Source organism: Canis lupus, chromosome 5, assembly GCF_003254725.2.
Source record: "Canis lupus dingo isolate Sandy chromosome 5, ASM325472v2, whole genome shotgun sequence".
NCBI classification, from domain to species: Eukaryota; Metazoa; Chordata; class Mammalia; order Carnivora; family Canidae; genus Canis; species Canis lupus.
The window spans coordinates 80,835,454-80,858,745 of NC_064247.1; the positions used below are offsets into that span (position 1 = coordinate 80,835,454).

General features: G+C 48.6%; 1 protein-coding gene across 1 annotated transcript; it reads left to right on the top strand.

The window, feature by feature from the left end:
• Positions 1 to 1,179: 1,179 nt before the first annotated feature.
• On the top strand, positions 1,180 to 2,149 carry LOC112647631 (peroxiredoxin-1-like). The gene is made up of 4 exons (XM_025428788.1): positions 1,180 to 1,224; positions 1,444 to 1,624; positions 1,825 to 1,956; positions 2,007 to 2,149. Exons 1-4 carry the CDS (start codon positions 1,180 to 1,182, stop codon positions 2,147 to 2,149), a joined length of 501 nt encoding a protein of 166 aa, XP_025284573.1.
• Positions 2,150 to 23,292: the final 21,143 nt, after the last annotated feature.

Genomic DNA, 23,292 nt, shown 5'->3' on the forward strand with positions numbered 1-23,292 from the left:
AGCAGAGAGCCCAATGCAGGACTTGATTCCAAGACCCTGGGATCATGACTTGAGCCGAAGGCAGACGCCTAACCAACTGAGCCACCCAGGCGCCCCCGTCTTGTTGGACGTCTTATGTTTTGTATTTGGTTGAATGCATCCTCACAAGTGTCATGTAACACATCCCTCTATCCTATATGGTCCTCACATCTAGAGGCTTGATTTGATTCAGATTCAGTTTTTTAGACAAAAATATGTTGTGTGAGGTACTGAATACTTCCCATAATGTCATATCAGGAAGCAAGAAGTTGTCTGGTTGGCTTTATTAGAATACTAAGATTCAGGGGCCCCTGGGTGCCTCACTTGGTTAAGCGTTTGCCTTCAGCTCAGGTCACGATCCCAGCATCCTAGGATCAAGCCCTGCATTGGGGGCTCCCTGCTCAGGGAGGAGTCTGCTTCTCCCTCTCACTCTGCCGCTGCCCCCCCTCCCCCCGCCCCCGTGCTCTCTCTCTCTGTCAAAAAAATAAATAACATCTTAAAAAAAAGAGAGAGAGAATACTAAGATTCAGTTAGTCAGCTGATTCCCCATTATCAACTTCTCTATCAGCCTTTTACTTTGTCATTTTAGCACGATATGTGACGGCTGACCAGATCCATGAGCTCATTAGGGCAAGCAACAAATATTTATTAAGCACTCCCATGTGCTAGGTGCTATGCTCAGCACTGTGGACAAGCACTGTGGACACAAAAATAAAGTATGTTTCCTGCCCTATGGGCTCCTAGCTGGCTCAGTCAGCAGAGCATGCAACTCTTGATCTCAGGGTTGTGAGTTCAAAGCCCCATATGTGGTGTAGAATTTATTTAAAATAAATAAGGCAGGGCAGCCCCGGTGGCTCAGCGGTTTAGCGCCGCCTGCAGTCCAGGGCATGATCCTGGAGGCCCGGGATCGAGTCCCGCGTCGGGCTCCCTGCATGGAGCCTGCTTCTCTCTCTGCCTGTGTCTCTGCCTTCCTTCTCTCCCTCTCTCTGTCTCTCGTGAATAAATGAATAAAAATCTTTTTTAAAAAAAAGAATAAAATCTTTAAAAATTTTATTTTATTTAATAAGGCAAATAAAATATAGATAGATAAATAAATAAATAAAGCACCTTCTTCCTGAGGGTCTTTGGTGTGTGTCCTGTCTCAGAGATGTCCAGAGCAAGATGTACTCAGGAAATGCCAAAATTGGGCATCCTGTCCCCAACTTTTTTTTTTTAAGATTATTATTTATTTATTCATGAGGGACACACAGAGAGAGGCAGAGACACAGGCAGAGGAAGAAGCAGGCTCCATGCAGGGGCCCGATGTGGGACTTGATCCCAGGACTCCGGGATCACAACCTGAGCCAAAGGTAGACCTGAGCCAAAGGCAGATGCTCAACCCTCAACTGCTGAGCCACCCAGGTGCCCCTGTCCCCAGCTTCAAAGCACACTATGGCTATTATGCCAAGTGGCCAGTTCAAAGACATCACACCACCTGACTACAAAGGCAAACACATTGTGTTCTTTTTTTACCCTCTTGATTTAACCTTTGTGCGCCCCACAGAGACCACTGCTTTCAGGGACAGGACAGAAGAATTTAAGAAACTCACCAAGTCGGGGCACCTGGGTGGCTCCGCAGTTGAGTGTCTGCCTTTGGCCCAGGGCCTGATCCCGGAATTCAGGATCAAGTCCTGCATCTGGTTCCTGGCAGGGAGCCTGCTTCTCCCTCTGCCTGTGTCTCTGCCTCTCTCTCTCTCTCTCTTTCTCTCTCTCTGTATCTCTCATGAATAAATGAATAAAGTCTTTAAAAAAAAAAAAAAAAAGAAGCTCACCAAGTGATTGGTGCTTCTGTGGATTCTCATTTCTATCACTTGGCATGGATCAACACACCCAAGAAAGAAGAAGGACTGGGACCCATGAACATTCCCTTGGTGTCAGCCCCCAGGTGTAGCATCGCTCAGAATTACGGTCTTTTCTCTCTCTCTCTCTCTCTCTCTCTCTCTCTTTTTAGGACTATGGAATCTTAAAGGCTGATGAAGGCATCTCGTTCAGGGGCCTCTTTATTGTTGATGAGAAAAATATCCTTTGGCAGATCACCGTGAATGACCTTCCTGTCAGCTGCTCTATGGATGAGACGCTGAGGCTAGTTTAGGCCTCCCAGTTCACTGATGAACATGAGGAAGGGCACCCACCTGGCTGGAAGCCTGGCAGTGATACCATCAAGCCTTGTGTCCAGAAGAGCAAAAAATATTTCTCTTAGCACAAGCGAGTACTGGGCCATTTTAGGGCTGGGCTGCAGTGGGTGGCCGTGAAAACAAAATCTCCTTGCTACTGCTGTCATGCTTAAAACACAAGGCTTCAGACTCAGCGCAGATGTGGTATGGGACAGGACAGGCCTTTCCAGCAGGGGCTGGGGACGCCAACCTTTCTTCCCCTGGAGAGAATGGCCTGAGCTGTGCTATGGCGCAGGCCAACTGAGGTGTCCAGTGGGGCTCCACTTTCAATCTTTCATTGTTTCTATTAAGTTGAACTGAGAAAAAAAATAATAATCAAAGTTTTATTTTTATTTACTTGTTTTTATTTTTTAAATATTTTATTTATTTACTAGAAAGGGAGAGACAGAACACACACAAGGTGGCAGAGGAACAGAGGGAGAGGGAGAGGGAGAGGGAGAAGCAGTCTCCCTGCTGAGCGGAGAGCTGGACACAGGGCTCCATCATGGCCTGAGCTGAAGGCAGACGACAGACCGACTGAGCCACCCAGGTGCCCAGTAAGCAAAGTTTTAAAGAAATATTTCCTGCCCTTTAGAAGCTCATAGGCAGGGATCCCTGGGTAGTTTAGCAGTTTAGCATCTGCCTTCCACCCAGGGTGTGATCCTGGAGACCCGGGATCGAGTCCTGTGTCGGGCTCCCTGCATGGAGCCTGCTTCTCCCTCTGCCTGTGTCCCTGCCTCTCTGTGTGTGTGTGTGTCTCATGAATAAATGAATAAAATCTTTAAAAAAAAAAAAAAAAAAGAAGCTCATAGGTAATGAGGGATGCAGACAGGTAAACATTTATCCATTTATGTATTGAATGCTAACCATGAACCAGGAATTGTGCTCAATGTAATTGCAATATATAGTATGATTTTAAAAAAGATAGCTACCATGTTTTGGAGCTCATCGTGCCTTATACACTTTCTCTCGTTGGTCCTCATACATTCCTCTGAGTACTATCGTTACGTCCATTTTACCCATTTGGAAGCAGAGGCCCACAGTAGTAACAAGATTTGTCCAGGGTTACACAGTAAAGGTAATAGAACTGGAATTTGAATCCAGGACCACCGGTCTCCAAAGCCTCTTAATCCCCATGCTATACTGCTAAGGCCAGGGCAGGCCTTTATTTACCGTTACCATTTGAACTGAGAGGCAAACCTTGCTTAATTTAGCGAGCAATGATCTCGCTGGGTTCACCTGAAATTCCAGACCCCAGGGTAACCCAGAGAAGGTGGTAAGAGCATAGGTCATGCTGTTGACTGTTCAGCCATGCTGGAGCTTCAGTACATCAAGGGATGGGGTAGGGGGGAATGATGAGAGCTGAAGCCAGAGCGGCAGGCCCGAGGGGTTGGGGGGTGCTTGTGGTTCTCCAACCTGCCTACAGAAGAACGTACCATCCCCATTTTCCAGAGGAGGTGAGTGAGGCTCAGAAGCCTGGTCATAGCGGAGGTGGGCTTGGGGCTGGCGCTCCAGTTCCAAGAGCACTATGGCAAAATGGTCCCCAGCATGGACATGGGTGCTCACTGCCTGAATCTGAATCCTGCTCTTCCACCGGCTAGTGGTAGGCCTTTGAATGAGTCACTTAAACTCCCTTTGGTCCTCAATGTCCTCATCTGTACCAAAACAGGGATAACAGGAGCACCTACCTTGTTGGGTAGCTGTGAGAAACAGGTAAAAGAATCTAAATGAACGTGGCACACGGGAAGTGCTAAATGAACATTAACTAATATTATTTCCACACTTCATGGTGCTCAGGGTTTTTCCAGAGTACAGGCCGTGGGTGGCAGGCCACCTCCAGCCTCTCTGCCTCTCCTAGGCCTGCGGAAAGAGGGGGAGCTCTGGGGCTGGCCGGGTGCCCTCTGTTTGCACAGGTATCTTTATACCTGGCATCTCCTCAAGAATCACAGATAAGGTGCCAGAATCACAGTCGGGCTACCCCACCCCGCCCCATGGGGTTCCTGTCTCCCAAGAGCAGAGAAGACCCCACCCCTGCCCCCAGAGCCAAGGCCACCTTCACCAAGATGGAGACCGAAAGCCCCTCCTCCTCCTCCCTTCACTTGAGACAAAGTTCACCCTCCAGCCTCTGCCAACAAAATCCAGTCTGTAAAATGACTCAGTTGGCCCGGAAGTTCTTGCTTCTGCCTCTAAAAACTATGACTTTGAGCTTCTTGAGATTGGAAATCATGTCACTGACCAGGTTCACATTTCATGCTCGTGAGAGCCAGGGTTCTCACTGACTGACGCTTGCAGAATCATGATGTTGCATATTGCTTTTCAGTTTTTAGATTCAACTTCCAGACAAAGCACAGAAGACCTGATTATGGTCACAGAACATGGGACGCCTGGGTGGTGCAGTAGTTGGGTGTCTGCCTTCGGCTCAGGGTGGATCCCCCGGTCCCAGGATCTAGTCCTGCGTCGGGCTCCCTGCATGGAGCCTACTTCTCCCTCTGCCTGCGTCTCTGCCTCTCTCTCTGTGCCTCTTATGAACAAATGAAATCTTCAAAAAAATTATAGTCACAGAACAAAATGTAAATATTATGAATAATATGTGACTATTAAAAATTGGGGGGGAAATTGAGAATTGCTTGAGAGGGAAGCTGAGAAGTTTGGTGAGGACACCAGAACCTCATCCAACAGATATTTCTTTCTTCCTTCCTTTCTTTCTTCCTTCCTTCCTTCCTTCCTTCCTTCCTTCCTTTCTTTCTTTCTTTCTTTCTTTCTTTCTTTCTTTCTTTCTTTCTTTCTTTCTTTCTTTCTTTTCTTTCTTAAGATTTTGAAATTATAACCCTAAGATCAACACCTGAGCTGAGATCAAGAGTGTGATGCTAAAATGACTGAGCCATCCCCAGCTTCTACTCATTATATTACTATGTTTTATTTTTTAAATTTTTTTTTAATTTTTTTTTTAATTTATTTACTTATGATAGTCACAGAGAGAGAGAGAGAGGCAGAGACACAGGCAGAGGGAGAAGCAGGCTCCATGCACCGGGAGCCTGATATGGGATTCGATCCTGCGTCTCCAGGATTGCGCCCTGGGCCAAAGGCAGGCGCCAAACCGCTGCGCCACCCAGGGATCCCTATTTTTTAATTTTTAAAAATATTTTATTTATTTATCCACAAGACACACACACACACACACACACACACACACACAGAGGCAGAGACACAGGCAGAGGGAAGAGAAGCAGGCTCCGTGCAGGGAGCCTGATGCGGGACTCAATCCCAGTCCCCCAGGATCACGCCCTGAGCCGAAGGCAGATGCCCAACCACTGAGCCACCCAGGGATCCCATATTACTATGGTTTATAATGTATATGCAATATATTTATTCTCCTAAAATTTTTCAAATATTATCCTTTAAAAGATAAAGAAAATGTAAGGGATGCCTGGAGGGCTCAATTGCTGGAGCATACAACACTTTTCTCCTTTTTTAAAAAGATTTATTGGAATCCCTGGTGGCTCAGCGGTTTAACACCTGCCTTTGGCCCTGGGCATGATCCTGGAGTCCAGGGATGGAGTCCCACATCGGGTTCTCTGTGTGGAGCCTGCTTCTCCCTCTGCCTGTGTCTCTGCCTCTCTCTCTGTCTCTCATGAATAAATAAATAAAATCTTAAAAAAAAAAAAAAGATTTATTTATTTAGGGGCTCCTGGTTGAGCATCTGCCTTTCAGCTCAGGTCATGATCTTAGGGCCCTGGGATGGAGTCCTGTGTTGGGCTCCTTGCTCCGTGGGGAGCTTGCTTCTCCCTCTCCCTCTGCCCCTCCCCCTGTTTGTGCCTTCTCTCTCTGTGTCAAATAAACAGGTAAAATTTATTTTTTTAAAGATTTATTTTAGAGAGAGAGAAAGAGAGAGAAATAAACAGGTAAAATTTATTTTTTTAAAGATTTATTTTAGAGAGAAAGAAATTTTAAATTTAAAGATTTAAAAATAAAACATAGTAATATAATGCATGTTTAGGGGTAGTGGAGCAGAGGGAGGAGAGAAAGGATCTCAAGCAGACTCCCTGCTGAGCTTGGAGCCAGATGTGGGGCTGGATCCCATGACCCTGAGATCATGACCTGAACCAAAATCAAGTCACATGCTTAACCAAATGAGCTACCCAGATACCCCAAGGGAGTGTGGGACTCTTGATCTCAGGGTTGTAAGTGCCTCACACTGAGTGTAAAGGTTACTTAAAAATAAAATCTAGAAAAAAAATTTTTTAAAGTTAAAAAGCGGTAAGAAAAGGCAAGAGGAAATGTGAGATATAATGAATAAGACAGAAACAGAGATAGCAAAATTTAAAAAGCATTTAGTCTCTGCTCTACAAGTGCAAACTCGTTCTGGTGATGCTAAGTGTTGAACCCTTTCTAGATATATCTAAAATGGATTGAAGGAGGGTGGTGGGGGGTTGACTATGAAAAGGAATGGAGCTCTGATGCACACTACTGGTCAACAACCTGGATGAACCTTGGGAACATGACATGCTAAGCGAAAGAAGCCAGACACAAAAGGCCACGTAGTGTATGAGTCCATTTTTATGAAATGTCCCGAATAGGCATATCCACAGAGACAGAGAATAGAATAGATTAGTGGTTGCCTAGGACTGGGCAGGACTGGGGGGTAAGAGGGACATTGGGAGTGACTACTAATGGGGATGGGACTTCTTTTAGAGAGAGAGGCATCTGTTCTAAACTTAGATTGTGGTCGTGATCACACAACCTTGGGAACACACTAAAACCCACTGAACTGAATACTTTAAATGGGTGAATTAAGTGGTTTATGAATTTTATCAGGATAAAGCTGTTCTTTCGTAAGTTGGGAGGAGAGTTTTGCTAAAAGCAAGCTTAGCAGAGGGGTGACTTGTGTAGTCCTATACCTCCTACTGTTTTGGTTTGTTTCACAAATGGAAAAATCTAGAAACTTTTCATACACACATATATAATTATAACAACAATGGCTCTCATTTATATAATACTCAGAGTGTTCCAGGTGCTACTACCAGGCACTTTTTTTTTTTTTTTAAGATTTTATTTATTTATCCACAAGAGACACACACAGAGAGAGAGAGTCAGAGACACAGGCTGAGGCAGAAGCAGGCTCCATGCAGGGAGCCCGACATGGGATTCAATCCCGGGACCCCAGGATCACGCCCTGGGCCAAAGGCAGGTGCCAAACCACTGAGCCACCCAGGGATCCCCCTACCAGGCACTTTTAGTGTTACTGACTCATGCTCCTCTGAGAGGAAGATCCTATCCTGTCGCCTCTTGAGGACTCCAAGAGGTGAGGTGATTTTCCATGGCTAGCAAGTGGCAGAGCTGAGGAAAACCCACCATGGGCCAGGGCCTGGGCTCAGCACCAGCAACAAGGAAGTCCCTCCTGAAGACCATCACCCCTCCACTGTACATGAAGAACGACCCGACCCAACCAACCGAGTGCGAGAGAGGCCATCTCTGCCCCAGATAGAGGGGATTCCTGGAGTATCAGAGCCTCAGTGTTAAAACCAGAGAAGTCCGGGCTACACCAGGCTGGGTTAGGCACCGTACCGCAGCCAGGGAGCACGTTGACTGTGCACTTCTGTGCATGCATGTGTTTGCTTGTGTGTGCGTGCACATGTGTGCTTGTCTATTCATGGGTTCATGAAGGAAAGGGATCGTCTTCGTCTGCCAGGGTCAGCACTTCTCAGCAAGGAGTTCAAGCTCTGTAGGAAGGGAAGGTGAAGCCCAGCCAGGCGGGGGCAGGTGGAAGGAAGCTCCTGCAGGGGTAGAGACAAGCAGAGTGATAAAACCTGGGCAAAGAGCAAAGTCTCCATGGCAGGAAGGAACTACAGAGTCCAGACTGAGAGTGAGGGGCCCATAATTGTCCAGGGTGACTCTGCAACTTTTCAAATTTACCAAATGAATGTCCACTCATTCATTTGGTAACCACTCACTGGGTGCCAAGCATGTGCCAAGTGCCTTGCTGGTGAGAGGAGTGCCTTCCTGCCATCAAGGAGTTTTCACTCTGATGGAATAAATAGACAAGGGAACCAGGTATTTATAACCCAGGGCAATAATCAAGAATGACATTAATAGGGAACGCCTGGGTGGCTCAGCGGTTGAGCACCTCCCTTCAGCCCAGGGCGTGATCCCGGAGTCCAGGGATCCAGCCCCACGTTGGGCTCCCTGCGGGGAGCCTGCTTCTCTCTACCTGTGTCTCTGCCTCTCTCTCTCTCTCTCTCTCTGTGTCTCTCATGAATAAATAAATAAAATCTTTAAAAAAATGACATTAATAATATTCAACAACTGGTAGAACCTGGGCACCAGGCCCCTCGAAATCAACACCATCTCTTAACACCAGAGCAGGGTCCCCAGGCCCTTTATTTACCCTTTTGATTACTGGACAGCAGGGAAGTCTGGGGGGGGAATGGGAGAGTACTTGAGTGTGGGGAGCACGTGGGTGTGGGAGTATTTGAAGGACTCAGGGACCAATGATATGGAAGCATTTTTTAAAAGATTTTATTTATTTATTTATTTGACGAGAGAGAGCCAGCACAAGCAAGGGGAACAGCAGAGGGAGAGGAGAAGCAGGCTCTCCAGCTGAGTAGGGAGCCTGACCTGGGGCTCCATCCTAGGACCCTGGGATCATGACCTGTGCCCAAGGCAGACACTCGACCGACTGAGCCACCCGGATGCCCTGATATGGAAACGTTTCAATATAGTATCTTAGCAACTAGAATAGCCATATCCGTTGGAGACCAGCCCTGGTGATAATGATTCAAGATTAACAAGTCCCATGATGGGAGGGCACAAGTGGCTCAGAGAAGGCTTCCTGGGGGAAGTGATGTCTAAGTTGAGATAGCCAGTGTCAGAAGTCACCACCTGGGCAGAAGCCCAGAAAAGAGGGCTCAGCATTTTCAAGTAGTTCAGTCTGGCTGGAGGAGGCAGAGGCAGGAGGCTAGACCCAACAGGCAGGAAAGGAGAACCCTGGGTGCAGCAGCAGACTGGGTCCTCAGAGCAGGGAGGAGCCACGGCAGGATTGAATTAAGGTCAGGGAAAAAACAAAAAAACAATACAAGTGAACTAAGTAAAAGGCAAGGTCCTTTCTTTTTCTTTTTTAAAGATTTTATTTTTGGGCCTGGGTGGCTCAGTGGTTGGATGGCTGCCTTTGACTTAGGTCGTGATCCCAGGACCTGGGATCAAGTCCCACATCGGGCTCCTTGCGTGGAGCCTGCTTCTCCCTCTGCCTGCGTCTCTGCCTCTCTCTCTGTGTGTCTCTCATGAATAAATAAATAAATAGAATCTTAAAAAAAAAAAAAAAAGGAAGTATCAGAAGAGTGATCATCACTGGAGGGATGGGGCACATTGGAGGGAGAGGGTTCCCACAGGTAGACATACAGTATTTTATGTTCTATTCCTTGGGCTGGATGGAGAATTAAAAACAAATGAACAGGAGCGCCTGGCTGGCTCAGTCAGCAGAGCATGCGACGCTTTATCTTGGGGTTATTAGTCTGAGCCCCACAGTGGGCATAGAGATTTCTTTCTTTCTTTTTTTTTTTTTTAAAGATTTTATTTATTTATTCATGAGAGACACACAAAGAGAGGCAGAGACACAGACAGAGGGAAAAACAGGCTCCATGCAGGGAGCCCAATGCGGAACTCGATCCCGGGACTCCAGGATCACACCCTGGGCTGAAGGTGGCACTAAACCGCTGAGCCACCCAGGCTGCCCGGCATAGAGATTTCTAAAATAAGTAAATAAATAAATAAACTTTAGAAAATACTAATAATAAAAATTAAAAAGTAACTCTTCCTGGGATGCCTGGCTGAGTCCAGTTGGTGGAGTATGTGACTGTGGCTCTTGGGGTTGTGAGTTCAAGCCCTACGTTGGGTATAGAGATTACTTAAAAAAACAAATCTAGGGGGATCCCTGGGCGGCTCAGCTGTTTGGCGCCTGTCTACAGCTCAGGTTGTGATCCCAGGTTTCAGAATCGAGTCTGCATGGGGCTCCCTGTGGGGAGCCTGCTTCTCTCTCTGCCTATGTCTCTGCCTGTCTCTTTCTCTCTGTGTGTCTCTTACAAATAAATGGATGAATCTTAAAAAAAAAAAATTCTAAAAATAGAAAAAGTTGGGACGCTTGGGCAGTTCAGCGGTTGAGCGTTTGCCTTCAGCTCAGGGCGTGATCCTGGGGTCCTGGGATCGAGTCCCACGTCGGGCTCCCTGCATGGAGCCTGCTTCTCCCTCTCCCTGTGTCTCTGCCTCTCTCTCTCTCATGAATAAATAAATAAAATCTTTAAAAATAAAAATAAAAAAATAACTCTTCCTCTCTGATCCCCCAGCCACTCTGTTCCCTACCCGCCACCCCCAAGGCAACTTTTCTTTTTTCAAGATTTTATTTATTTATTCATGAGAGACAGAGACAGAGAGAGAGAGAGAGAGAGGCAGAGACACAGGCAGAGGGAGAAGCAAGCTCCATGCAGGGAGCCTGATGTGGGACTTGACCCGGGGTCTCCAGGATCATGCCCTGGGCCGATGGCAGGTGCTAAACCGCTGAGACCCCCGGGGCTGCCCCTGACCTACCTAGAGTTTTTTCCAGTGTTTCTTCTTATAAACAATGTTATGAGGAACCTCTTCATATACACACCTTTGATGAATCATATGGTAGGTCTGGATCAATTTCTCCAAGGGTAACTCCCCTTGAGTTACTGAGACAAAGATAAGCCATATTTCAGGACTTTGAGCCATCTATTGGGCCTACCAACAAGGAGAGAGGGGATTGTCTTTAAAAGTTTGGCAGGAGGCTTGTGCCGAGAGTTCTTTTGTTACTAAAGCTACTCCAGAGGTTATTCAACAGCAAAGCAATGTTAACCATTCCCAGGACCTCCCTGTGGGGTGGCAGGAAATGGGGTGGCCTGTCTGGCAGAGGAAAACAACAAGTCTTTATTAAAATGCTATTCACCAAGAACGCTTTATTAGTACAGATCTTGGCCTCGCATGTGGGCAACTCCCTGCAGTCTGGCATGGGTCTAGGTCTCCTGGGGGAAGAGGAGCAGGAATCCAGGGTGTGCCGGGCTCCTCAGCATCAACTCCACTTCCGTCCACTCACTTATGCAATGAGTATCATGCAGTGGGTAGGAGATGGCCCTGGAGCCAGATGGCCTGGATTAAAATCCTTGTTCCTCTGCTTCCTGGCTGTGTGACTTTGGGCAAGTGTAGAATCTCTCTGGCTTCAGTTTGCTCTTCTGGAAAATGGAGCTAATGATACCCACCTCATGGGGTTGTTCTGGCATTTAAGTGAATTGGTATACAGGGGCACCTGGCTGGCTCGAACAGTAGAGCACGTACTCTTGATCTCTGGGTCATGGGTTTGAGCCCCATGTTGGGGGTAGAGTTTACTTAAAAAAAACCTGTTCCTTAAATGTGTGACTATATGTAAAGTGCTCAAAACACAGTGGGCATGCTGAAAGTGCTCTCTAATCATTAGCTATCACCAGGTACCTGCCCTGGGCTAGACCCACAGTCCCCGCCCTCAGGTGTCCTCGGACAGGTGGAGGAGATAGACACATACAGAAGCATTTATAATCTAGGGTGATGAGTCATTAATGCAGACGCTAAGGAAACACTCGTAAGGAGGGAGACTTCCTGTGACTCCTGATCTTGGGGGTGTAAATCTGAGCCCCATGGTGGGTGTAGAGATTACCTAAAAAAAAAAAAAAAAAAAAAAAAATCAAAAAAAAAAAAAAAAGTGTGGCCTGGGGATGTTAAGGCAGAGGTGCTCGGTGAGCCTAAGACCAAAATAGGGAGATGGACACAAAACGCTTAAGAGTTCGAGTCTCGGGACGCCTGGGTGGCTCAGTGGTTGAACGTCTGCCTTCAGCCCAGGGCCTGATCCTGGAGTCCCGGGATCGGGATCGAGTCCCCCGTTGGGCTCCTGCATGGGGCCTGCTTCTCCCTCTGCCTGTGTCTCTGCCTCTCTCTGTGTCTCTCATGAATAAATAAATAAAAACTAAAAAAAAAAAAAAAAAAAAAGAGAGTCTCATGAGCTCTGCTAGAATAAAGAGTAGAAAGTCAAGGGAGCAGCTAATTCTGACTCTACTAGGGTAATAAGGAAGGCTTTGCAGGGGGAAATGCTTGCAAGAGTTTATCAGATTCAGGGAGCAATGGGGTGAGAAGGGAAGACTCCCAGGTAGGAGAACAGCACAAGCAAAGGAGAGGCACTAGGAAAGGCTATGTTCCGGAAGGGTGAACTGTTCAGTGTGGCTTATGGGGCTTGTACCTGGGGAGAGGTTATGAGTGGGCAGGAATTAAAGCTGTAAGGTCAATGTAGGCCAGGGTTTTTGGAGGGCTTCACATGACATGCTACTTGGACTTCATCTAGTAGGTCATGGGAACGGAACAGAAGTGCTTAAGCAGAGAAGGGACAAGACAAGATCTATGTTCTGGAAAGGTCACTCTGGCACAAATGGGGGGAGGGGTAGTCCTTCGGAGGCAGCAAAACCCCAAATTGTCTCAGCAAGAAATCTGGTGGGCACAGAGAAGACGGAAGAGTATCTGTAAGCAGCCATTTGAAACACTTGAAATTAAAAACCTGAAGCTATTCCCTGGTGATTCATGAGTCAAGATGTCTAATACCCCGGGAAAAATAAACTTGCTTCTGACCCCAGCCAGCAGGAGCAAGTGCAACCTGATATACTTGTTGATTAGGATTAGGGGAACTTTTCTTCTTTAATTGAGGGTCAACTGAATTACTAGGGGAAATTAAAAAAAAAGTGACCTCTAAGAATGAAATGACTTGATTTTATTGTTTTTTCCTTAATGGAAACGATACATGAGATTCTACATTTAAAATATTTTTCAAGGATCATAAAGTACATTCCATCAAAAACAATCTTTTTTTTTCTTTTTTTTTTTTCATCAAAAACAATCTTGAGGGCAGCTGGGTGGCTCAGCGGTTTAGCGCCCCCTTTAGCCCAGGGCCTGATCCTGGAGACCCGGTATGGAGTCCCACGTCGGGCTCCCTGCGTGGAGCCTGCTTCTCTGCCTCCCTTTCTCTGTGTCTCTCATGTATAAATAAATAAAATCTTAAAAAAAAAAAAAACAACAATCTTGACTTCATTTCCATTGAGACATGGGGATGGAAGGAAAGTAGGGATGGAAGGGTGGAGAAGGGTGGAGAGGTATCCGGAGGAGAGAAGGAGGGGACACTGGCCAAGGGCCAACAGCAGAGGGAGTGAGAAATGCCAGGGGAGGGAAAATGCTGCATTGGGCCCAGAAGTGGGCAGCATAAGGACCTCAGGTTTAGGAAGTCCTGAGTTCAAAATTCTGGTGTTTGCCTATCTTTCTTATTCCCATTTTATTTTTATTTCTTATTCATTCATTCATTCATTCATTCATTCATTTTTAAAGATTTTACTTATTTAGTCATGAAATCTAAATAGCCACAGGTAGAGGTGTGCAAACACGAGGCTGGAACTTTACTGTACCTGAGCATCTGCATTCCCATGTCCCAGAGGCACCTCAAAATGTTCAAAATGCAGGCATGTCCAAAACCAAACCCATCACTGCTCTTCTCCAACCTGTGCTCTTTCTGTCTTCATTTCAGAAAGTGGCACCATTATCGAACAGCCACCCAGGACAGAAATTGAACATCTAGTCTGTAACTCCTTTTTTTATTTTTTATTTTTTGAGTAAAATCTACCCCCAATGTGGGTCTTGAATTGACAAACTCAAAATCGAGAGTCACGTGCTCTAAAGACTGAGCCAACTATGTGTCCTTATAACTCTATCCTTTCACTCACTGATCAACCCACATCCGATCAGCCATCCCATCCTCCTAAATACCCCTGAATCTACTCACTTCTGTCTACACTCTTGTTCTACCTACCATTACCCCTACTTGGGTGACAGCACTGTCTTCTGAGCTGGTAAATTCCCCTTTCCACATGTGGCTTTTTAAAGTTTGTTTGTTTGTTTATTTATTTATTTATTTATTTATTTATTTATTTATTTATTTTTAAGTAATCTCTACCCCCACAAACATGAGGCGACCACAAACATGGAACTCACGATCCCAAGATCAAGAGTTGCATACTCTTCTGGCTGAGCTAGCCAGGCGCACCTCTACCCATGGCTATTTAGATTCAAACGTAAAATTAAGGTAATTAAATGAAAAAAATTTCAGTTCCTCAGTCACACATTTCAAATGCCACATGTGGTGAGTGGCTTCAGTGTTGGTCGGCGCAAATATAGAACATTTCCATCATCACAGATCATTCTATTGGGTGGCTATGCTATTGTATTACAGAATTTCTCAGTCTCATTTTCCTCTTTTTTTTTTTTTTACACAAAAAGTAGTACACTTTCCACATTGTTCTGCAGCTTGCTTTTTTTTTTTTTAAGATTTTATTTATTTATTCATGACAGACACACACAGAGGAGAGGGAGAGGCAGAGACACAGGCAGAGGGAGAAGCAGGCTCCATGCAGGGAGCCCGATGCGGGACTCGATCCTGAGTCTCCAGGATCACACCCTGGGCCAAAGGCAGACGCTCAACCTCTGACCCAGCCGGGCGTCCCCCCAACTTGCTTTTTCACTTGGCAAGAGACCTTAGAAATCTTTCCACGTTAGTGCAAAAAAGAGCTTCCTTCTTCTTTGCTTAAGTTGCAGAATATCCATCCCGTGCTGCGAGTGTGGCAGAGTTTATTTAAGTGGCCGCCCTGCCGCCACCACGGACAGACGAAGGGTTATTACCAATCTTTTGCTCTTACAGACAATGGAACAACAGTAAGTGGCCTCATCCATCTGGAATTTTGCATATATGCAAGTCTACCTAGGTCACATGTTAGAGGGATCATTCTACCTATTTATTTATTTTTTCATTTTATTTATTTATTCAAGAGAGACACAGAGAAAGAGGCAGAGACACAGGCAGAGGGAGGAGCAGGCTCCCTGTGGGGAGCTTGATGTGGGACTCGATCCCGAGACCTCAGGACCACACCCTGGGCTGAAGGCAGAGGTGCCCGACTGCTGAGCCACCCATGTGTCCCTAGAGGGATCATTCCAGAACACCAATTTGGTCATGCCCCTGCCCCTGCTGAGCACACACTGCTCCTCTCTATCTCCTCCAGCCCCTGACAAACTTCTACACAGCCCTCAAGTATCAGCCTGGGTACTGCCTCTTCCAGGAAGCCCTCCCTGACTCCACACCAGGTCAAGCTAAGATCAGCCCGCATTGTGACTGCCTGGTTCCTCCTCATCTCTTCCCGCTCAGGCTAGAGCTTATTTATGTAAGAGACGTGGGGTGGAGTTGTTTTTCCACATATCCCCAGGGCCTGGCACTCAGTAGAGGCTCAATAAAAATCTGCTGAATGATGAGGCAGGCACCAAGTTCTAGTGGTTGATCTTTCCAGTACTCCGTGGGCTCCCACACCTCACGGAGCTGGAAAGGAGGACGCCCAGGGAGCAGGGGCTTCAGATAGGAAACTGAGGCACAGGGGTGACAGCATTTTAATCAGCATCCTTGATTCCAACCTCTCCTTTTGTTTCCAGCCCACCCTAGAGTTAACAAAAACTATGAGGATTGACATTTATTGAGTATTTGCTATGAGCCACGTGCTGTTCTAAGTGTGTTACCTCCATTAACTTATTTGATTGTTGCAGCAACGTGGCAAGGAATGTACTCACATCATCCTCTTCTTAAGGAACAGAGAGATTCGGGACCCCTGGGGGGCTCAGCGGCTGGGCGCCTGCCTTGGGCTCAGGGCGTGATCCTGGGGTCCTGGGATCGAGTCCCACGTCGGGCTCCCTGCGTGGAACCTGCTTCTCCCTCTGCCTGTGTCTCTGCCTCCTTCTCTCTGTGTGTCTCATGAATAAATAAATAAAATCTTAAAAAAAAAAAGAGAGAGAGAGAGAAATGTACGTCTTAAGTTGTTGGACTTGCCACGCACAAAAAGGAGGACTCTCCTTGATGCAAGCAGGAGCACTGAAAACGGAATGCCTTTCTTTCTTGTGACTTAGGGTCATCTCATGCTTCAGTCCCTGCCTCGTTCGGCCTGAAGTCACCCCGCAGCCCTGCGCAGGCAGGAAGCCCGGCTCCCGGGAAACAGCAGCGTGGTCAGAAGGGACAGACCAGCTTTCTCTCCCATCCGTGCGGCTCTCCGCCTCGGTGTGATCACAGCCTCCCCGGAGCGCCGTCGCGGGTGGAGCAGGTGCCGCCCGCCTGCGGGCCTGGACCCCCTCAACTCCGGGGCTTTCCGCCTGCGCCTGACCACGGGGGACCTGCGGCCTCCCGGGGCCTCGGCTTCTCCGTTCCCAGAGAGGAGTTTATAAAACCTGCCTTGGAGAAGCAGGCTCCATGCAGGAGCCCGACGTGGGACTCGATCTCGGGACCCTGGGATCAGGCCCTGGGCCGAAAGCAGGCGCTCAACTGCTGAGCCAGCCAGGCGCCCCTGCCTTGGAGAGTTGTAAAGTTCTTTTATTTAACAAATATTTACTGCGTACCCACTGTAATCCTGTCACTGTTCTGTGGGTTGAGGCTGCAGCAGCAGAGGAGGGACGTTATGTCCCTTCGAGCTAATCTTCAAAGGGTGGGAGGAGGAGAAAAACTAAATGGGGCAATAGGTAAAAGCTGCAGTATGGTGCCAGTTCTATCCAGGGATAGGATTGCTGACAGGTTGACTTTTCTTTTGTATTTTATTTTTATTTTTATTTTTTCTTTTTCTTTTCTTTTTTTTTTTTTTTTTAAAGGGGATCCAATATCTGCTGTGTTAGTTGTTGTTGTTTTTTTTTGTTTGTTTGTTTGTTTTTGGTTTTTTGGTTAGGAGTTCTTAGTTTCTGTTTTTTTAAGATTTTATTTATTTATCTGACAGGGAGAGATTGTGAGTGTGCAAGCAGGAGGAGCAGCAGGCAGGGGCAGAGGGAGAGGCAGCTGAGCAGGAGCCTATCGGGCTCCCTCCCAGGACCCTGGAATCAGGGCCTCAGGCGAAGGCAGCCACTTCACCGATTGAGCCACCCGGGTGCCCCCTGGTTGACATTTGGGGGACGCTGGAGGAGGTGAGGGAGCCCTGAGATGCCTGGAGGAACGCAGGTCAGCCAGAGGGTGCAGCAAACTCAGACCCCGAGGTGGGAGCGGGCCTAGGGCTTCTAGGGCTTCAAGCCGAGCAGGAGACCGATACAGGTGGAACACCAGTGAGTGAAGAACCAGAGCAGCAGGAGATGAGGTCCCAGAGGCAAAGGGACTGGATCTTGTGGACATTTTATAACTCCGCTTTTGGAGTGAAATCTCGCATATTGGGGCGCCTGGGCGGCTCAGCTGTGGAGCGTCTGCCTTCGGCCCGGGGCATGACCCCAGAGTCCCGCATCGGGCTCCCTGCATGGGGCCTGCTTCTCTCTGCCTGTGTCTCTGCCTCTCTCCCGCTCTCTCATGAATAAATAAAATCTAAAAAAAAAAAAAAAGAAAAATCTAGCATATTGCCCAGCACACAGCAGGGGCCTCATTCAGAGGAGCTCCAGTGGTCATGCTTCCTGTCATCGTTTATGTGGTCTTCCAACAGTGCCTCAGCCGTCAGGGCAGGGGTGACACCCGGTGACACACACCGCCTGGGGGACTGGCCCTGCCTGGGGCGGCTGCGGGGCACGGTGGGTGGGGCCCAGCGCCAGCGCCCGGGAGCCCCACCGGCTGCCTGCTGGGCACGGCAAGGGATGGGGACGAGGCCTTTCCGAGTGTCACCCCCCCCACCCCCCCCCACCGGTCTCCTCCCAGCCCTTCAAGAGGGGCGCCTCAGCAAACTGGGGTTGGGGAGGCGCGAAGGTGAGTCACACTCAGCCTGGGGCCTCTAGGGGCTGCCCTCTTCACCAGGACTGCGGCCCACGACTCTGGGGGCCCCGCCCCGCCAAGGAGAGGAATCCTGCAGCTCCTGCCCGCCAGCTCTGCAGCTGCCCGCACGCCTGGACAGGTCCCGGCCGTGCCTCCTCGGTGGGGGGAAGCAGCAGGGGGAATCAGGTTTCGCCAGCTTCGGAACAGAACCCAGGTTGCTGTGTCAGGCCTTTTCCCAGGGCTTCCTGGACTCGACCCGGCCCCCCTTCTTACCCGTCTGACCTCATCTCCCAGTGTACTCTTGCTCTTCCTCTGCTCTGAGTCACACTGGCCTCCCTGCTGAATCGCACCAAGCACGCTCCTGCCTCAGGGCCTTTGCACTTATTCCTTTTATCCAAGCATACCTGCATACTCGCTCTCTAGTATCCTCCAGCCTTTGCTCAGATGTCACCTTCTCAGGGAGGCCTTCTCTGACTACTAGAGCTGAGCCCCGCACCCAGCCCTGTCCTTCCTGCACCCTCTCCCAGCTTCATCTTCTTCTGTAGCTTCACATCTCACTGTACCATGTATTTTACTGATTTGTCTTGTTTATGGCCTGTCTCCCATTGAATGTTAGCAGGATCACCCTTAGACTGGGCAAGAAGGGCCTCTGCTCTGTGCTTTTGAAGGCCCTGCTCTGACCCCCCTGCCTTTCCCCTGAAGCCAAGGAGTTGTGACTGCTAGAACCTGGATCTCCCTTCTTGCTCTCTAGATCATTCCCTGCTCAAACGGCCCCAGGCCACCCCAGGGCTGTGCAGAGGGCAGCCAGCATAATCCAGGTGTATATTCCTAGGCCCAGGGGATGGAAGGCTGCCTATGGGTATCAGTGGATGAAGTTTGGGTGCATGGGCTGGGTTGTACCCACAGGAACCTCACGGCGTGGAATTGAGCCTGGGGTGGGTAGAAATGACCATTGCTCCTGGGATGAGGGCTAACTCTGGCCATGAGTCACATTCTGGCCCAGTACACTAGATATCTGAAGATCCAGATTAAAACCTGGCCTTCCAGATTGCTGTGAAGACAGGCTTGTTCTAGTAGGAAGATAGAATATCTTTTTTTTTTCTTTTTTAAGTTTATTTATTCATAGAGACACAGCTAGAAAGAGAGGCAGAGACCCAGGCAGAGAGAGAAGCAGGCTCCATGCAGGGAGCCCGACGTGGGACCCGATCCCAGGTCTCCAGGATCACACCCTGGGCTGCAGGCGGCGCTAAACCACTGCGCCACCAGGGCTGCCTGATAGAATATCTTTCACTTAACAGTTTACTCAACTCATATGCTATGTTGGCCCTCCACACAATTTTGCCCAGAGCTTCCAATATATCAGGACTGAGATTTTGATTATTTTCTGCATTTCTGTATCTCTGGCACCTAGAACAGTGCCTGGCACACACACATGCTTGGTAAATTGTTAAATGAATAAAAAAGCCCTGGGGTGATGCCCCATACTCTAGGGGACCCCAGAAGTGGCTGGGAGTGTTGTGGCTTTTTTGTGTCAGAGCCTCAGAGTCTCAGGGTCAGTTGGGGTTAACTCTGCCTTGTGTGAGGGGCTAGGCCATGTATGAAGACCCTCTCCCACCACCTGCCTGCCCTCACACCCCCATTATAGCTGCAATTTTTCTTTTTTAAAGATTTTATTTTTCATAATCTCTATACTCAAGGTAGGGATCAACGTCACAACCCCAAGATCAAGAGTTGCAGGCCCCACGGAACGACCAGAGCTCGTACTTGGGCATCAAGGAGACCTGTACAGCAAAATGTCTGAGTTATCTCTGGTCTGTGCACGGCCTTTACTTTCTTTACCTTCCCTTTCCTTATTTATTAATTACTTATTTATTTATATTTATTGATTTATTTTAAGGATTGTATTTCTTTTTTTTTTTTTTAATTTTTTATTCATTTATGATAGGCACACAGTGAGAGAGAGAGAGGCAGAGACATAGGCAGAGGGAGAAGCAGGCTCCATGCAGGGAGCCCGACGTGGGATTCGATCCCGGATCTCCAGGATCGCGCCCTGGGCCAAAGGCAGGCGCCAAACCACTGCGCCACCCAGGGATCCCGGATTGTATTTCTTTATTCATGAGAGACATAGAGAGGCAGAGACACGGGCAGAGGGTGAAGTAGGTTCTCCCCCCCCCCCCCCCCCCACTCCCCGAGCCCGATGCTGGACTCATCCCAGGACCCGGGGATCAGGGCCGGCTGGAGCCAAAGGCAGCGGCTCCACCGCTGAGCACCGCCCCCCCCAGGTGCCCTCAATTTCCTTTTATTTTTATTTATTTTTTTCAATTTCCTTTTAAAAGGGGAAGCATCGGGATCCCTGGGTGGCCCAGCGGGGGGGCGGCTGCCTTCGGCCCAGGGCGCGATCCTGGAGACCTGGGATTGAGTCCCACGTCGGGCTCCCAGTGCATGGAGCCTGCTTCTCCCTCTGCCTGTGTCTCTGCCTCTCTCTCTCTCTGTGTCCCTCACGAATAAATAAATAATCTTAAAAAAAAAAAATAAGTAAAAGGGGAAGCACCAAAGCTTGCTCCCGAGCCGCGGGCGGCTGCCACGCCTGCAGGCCCTCACCCCGCGCCCCGCCCGCCCGCCGGCCGGTAGCGCCCTCTGCCGGGCTCCTGGGGAAGGCCCGGGAGCCGCTTCCTGCAGGCAGCGCGAGCGGCGGAGACCCAGGGGCGGTCTCGGCCCAGCCGCGGGCCATCACGCAGCAGAGCGCACTTCCGCAGCTCCGCACGCCGGGCACTCTTGCTCAACACTCTGCACATATTAAACTTGGGGCCCCTGGATGGCTCAGAGGTTGAGGGTCGGTCTTCGGTTTGGGGGATCCCGCGGTCCTGGGATCGAGGCGCATCAGGCTCCTCCCCAGGGAGCCTGCTTCTCCCTCTGCCTCTCTCTGTGTCTCTCATGAATAAATAAAATCTTTAAAAAACATATTAACTCATTTACTCCTCCATTTTGCAGATGAGAAAAGTGAGGCACAGAAAGGTTAAGTGAGTTAAGGTGATCGTACACTGGAAGTGCTAGGATTGAACCTGTGTCCGGAACCAATGGTTCTTGGTGGAAAGTAGCTCTACCTTTAGCTAAAAAGGAGTTGGCTCTGTGGAGTTCCCCAGTGAGTCTGGAACTGGCCATACGGGGTACGGACTGTAAAGGGGGCTTTCCTTAGTGACTGTCCCCACCCGTTTAGTGGCAGGCCAGCCGACCTCGGGACCCCCTCCTGATTGGCCATCCCTCAGCATTTCCCTGCCTGGATCTTGTGTGTGGGCCTAGGGTTAAGCACAAGAGGCTGTGCATTGAGACCTCAGTTACTTGCCCACCTTCCAAGGATGACAGTCGTTTCCCTCAGGCTCCCCAAGGGCCTAGACAAAGTTCACCCGGGGAAGTGGGTCCTATCTGCAGCCCCCCAGCTCAGGTCAGCAGCAAGGGAAAATGTGTGAAGGGAGGCTCAGGCTCTGCCCATCTCAGCCCTGCTGAGCGGATGTTGGGGAGTGCCTGCTTTGCAAACTATCTTCCCATCTGAAAAACAACAGGGGTGAATTGAGGGCAATTTTCAAAGTGCTGTGGTTTGGGGCTTAAGGAGAAACACTAAGAAGAGGAAGCCAAAGAGCCAGGTCTCTTGGCCACCTGACCCCTTCCTCCAGCAATTTGATAAAAAAAAATTTTAAGTTTATTTCTTTTAGTGATCTATATGCCAAACATGGGCTCAAACTCATGATCCCAAGATCAAGAATCTTAAGCCCCAATGACTGAGCCAGCCAGGGTCCCTCACAATTTCTTTTTTTTTTTTATTGGACTAGGGATCTGTGACTTTGGCTGTTAAGTCTGGGGGGGGGGGTCACTTAACAGAATGGCATGAGGGGTCCTTCCAGCAGGAAGCTGTCAGCTTGACTGACCCCTCCACGTGGAAGTGGGCAGCCTTGATCCCAAACAAGGCCATGAGGACCCCTCTCACCCATCCCTGGTCATTGGAGGACTGGCTTTGAAGCATTTGCAGAGCTGGATGCTCCAGGGAGTTTATTTCAACATGTTTTTTTTTTTTTTTTCAACATGGTTAAGGTCAAAAGATTAGAATCCTCAATGTCCATGGATGGTGGTGAACTTATTAAATAAATGCTAACATATCCCAACTGGGTATGTCGCAGACGGTGAGGCAGTCTCCGAGGCCTTGTTATGAAATGTATACTGCAACGTGTATGTGAAACGTGTATGTGTATAGATCGGAAGGATGCATACCAAATTTTCACACCACAAAATATCAAAGATTAACATTCCAGGTATTTAAACTCATTCACCCAGTCCCCCCTGGTATGGCCAGCCACACTGGTTATTTATGGGGGCTAAACTCTGGAGTGGTTAGCATGGGTAACTGACCATGTGCTGACTTATTATAGGTCCTAAAGACCACAGTCCTAAAATCCCATTTTGCAGAGGAGAAGCATGCCCAGAGTAACATCCATCCCCATCACAGAGCCCAGATTTTTTTCCCCCCAAATCACTCAGAGTATGGTGCCTCGTTCCATTGCCAGGGGAATCTAGATCCCTCCACAGAGCCCAGGCTTGGCTGGAAGAGGCCACTTTTCCTCCTCAATGCCCTCCAAAAATCTCAGGGGAGGAAGGCCAGCCTGCACAGGGGCTGTTTGGTTTTATTATTAGTCTTGGCTGAAGATAGGGTTTCAGGCTTTATTCAGGCTTTTCAGAGAGGAGTTGAAGATAACAGGCAGCAGGTGTTTGCTGGCTGAGACACCTAATCCTCTCACCTTATCGGCAAGAGCAGCAGGACTCTGGTGGAGGGAAATCAGAGGCCCCCGGAGCCAGAAGCTGCAGCTGGAGGGTGAGGCGGGAGATGGCCTTGACCTACAGGCTAAGGTGCTATGGAGTGCTGTGGACCAAGGAGAGGTGGGAAGGGTTTCTCACTCAACTTAGTTCCCCTTTGATTTCAGGACACCCCCTGCCTCCTCCTTCAGAGCTTTGGTCCCAAACTTGACAGTGTGTTAGAATTGCCTGGAGGCCTATGAAAGCACATTTCAGGGCCCCACCTGCAGGCTCTCTGATTCGGCCGCTAATGCTGATGCTGCCCGGCTAGGAGCTGCATTGGAGTAGCAATGCTTTAGAGTGTTAGTCACTCTTGCGGGAAGAAGACTTTTATTTCAAGTTCAGCAAACCCTTTGGCTTCACTTCACATTCTTTTCTTTTGGTTCATTGCAAAGAAAATGTTCCACTTCACTTTAACAAAGGCACACA

Excerpts from the sequence above, each read along its gene's own strand:
- LOC112647631 (XM_025428788.1), top strand. The coding sequence starts at position 1,180 with ATGTACTCAGGAAATGCCAAAATTGGGCATCCTGTCCCCAACTTT. Across the intron at positions 1,625-1,824 it reads CACCAAGTCGGGGCACCTGG|CTCACCAAGTGATTGGTGCT; the intron begins GTGGCTCCGCAG and ends AAAAAAAAGAAG. Across the intron at positions 1,957-2,006 it reads CCCCAGGTGTAGCATCGCTC|AGGACTATGGAATCTTAAAG; the intron begins AGAATTACGGTC and ends CTCTCTCTTTTT.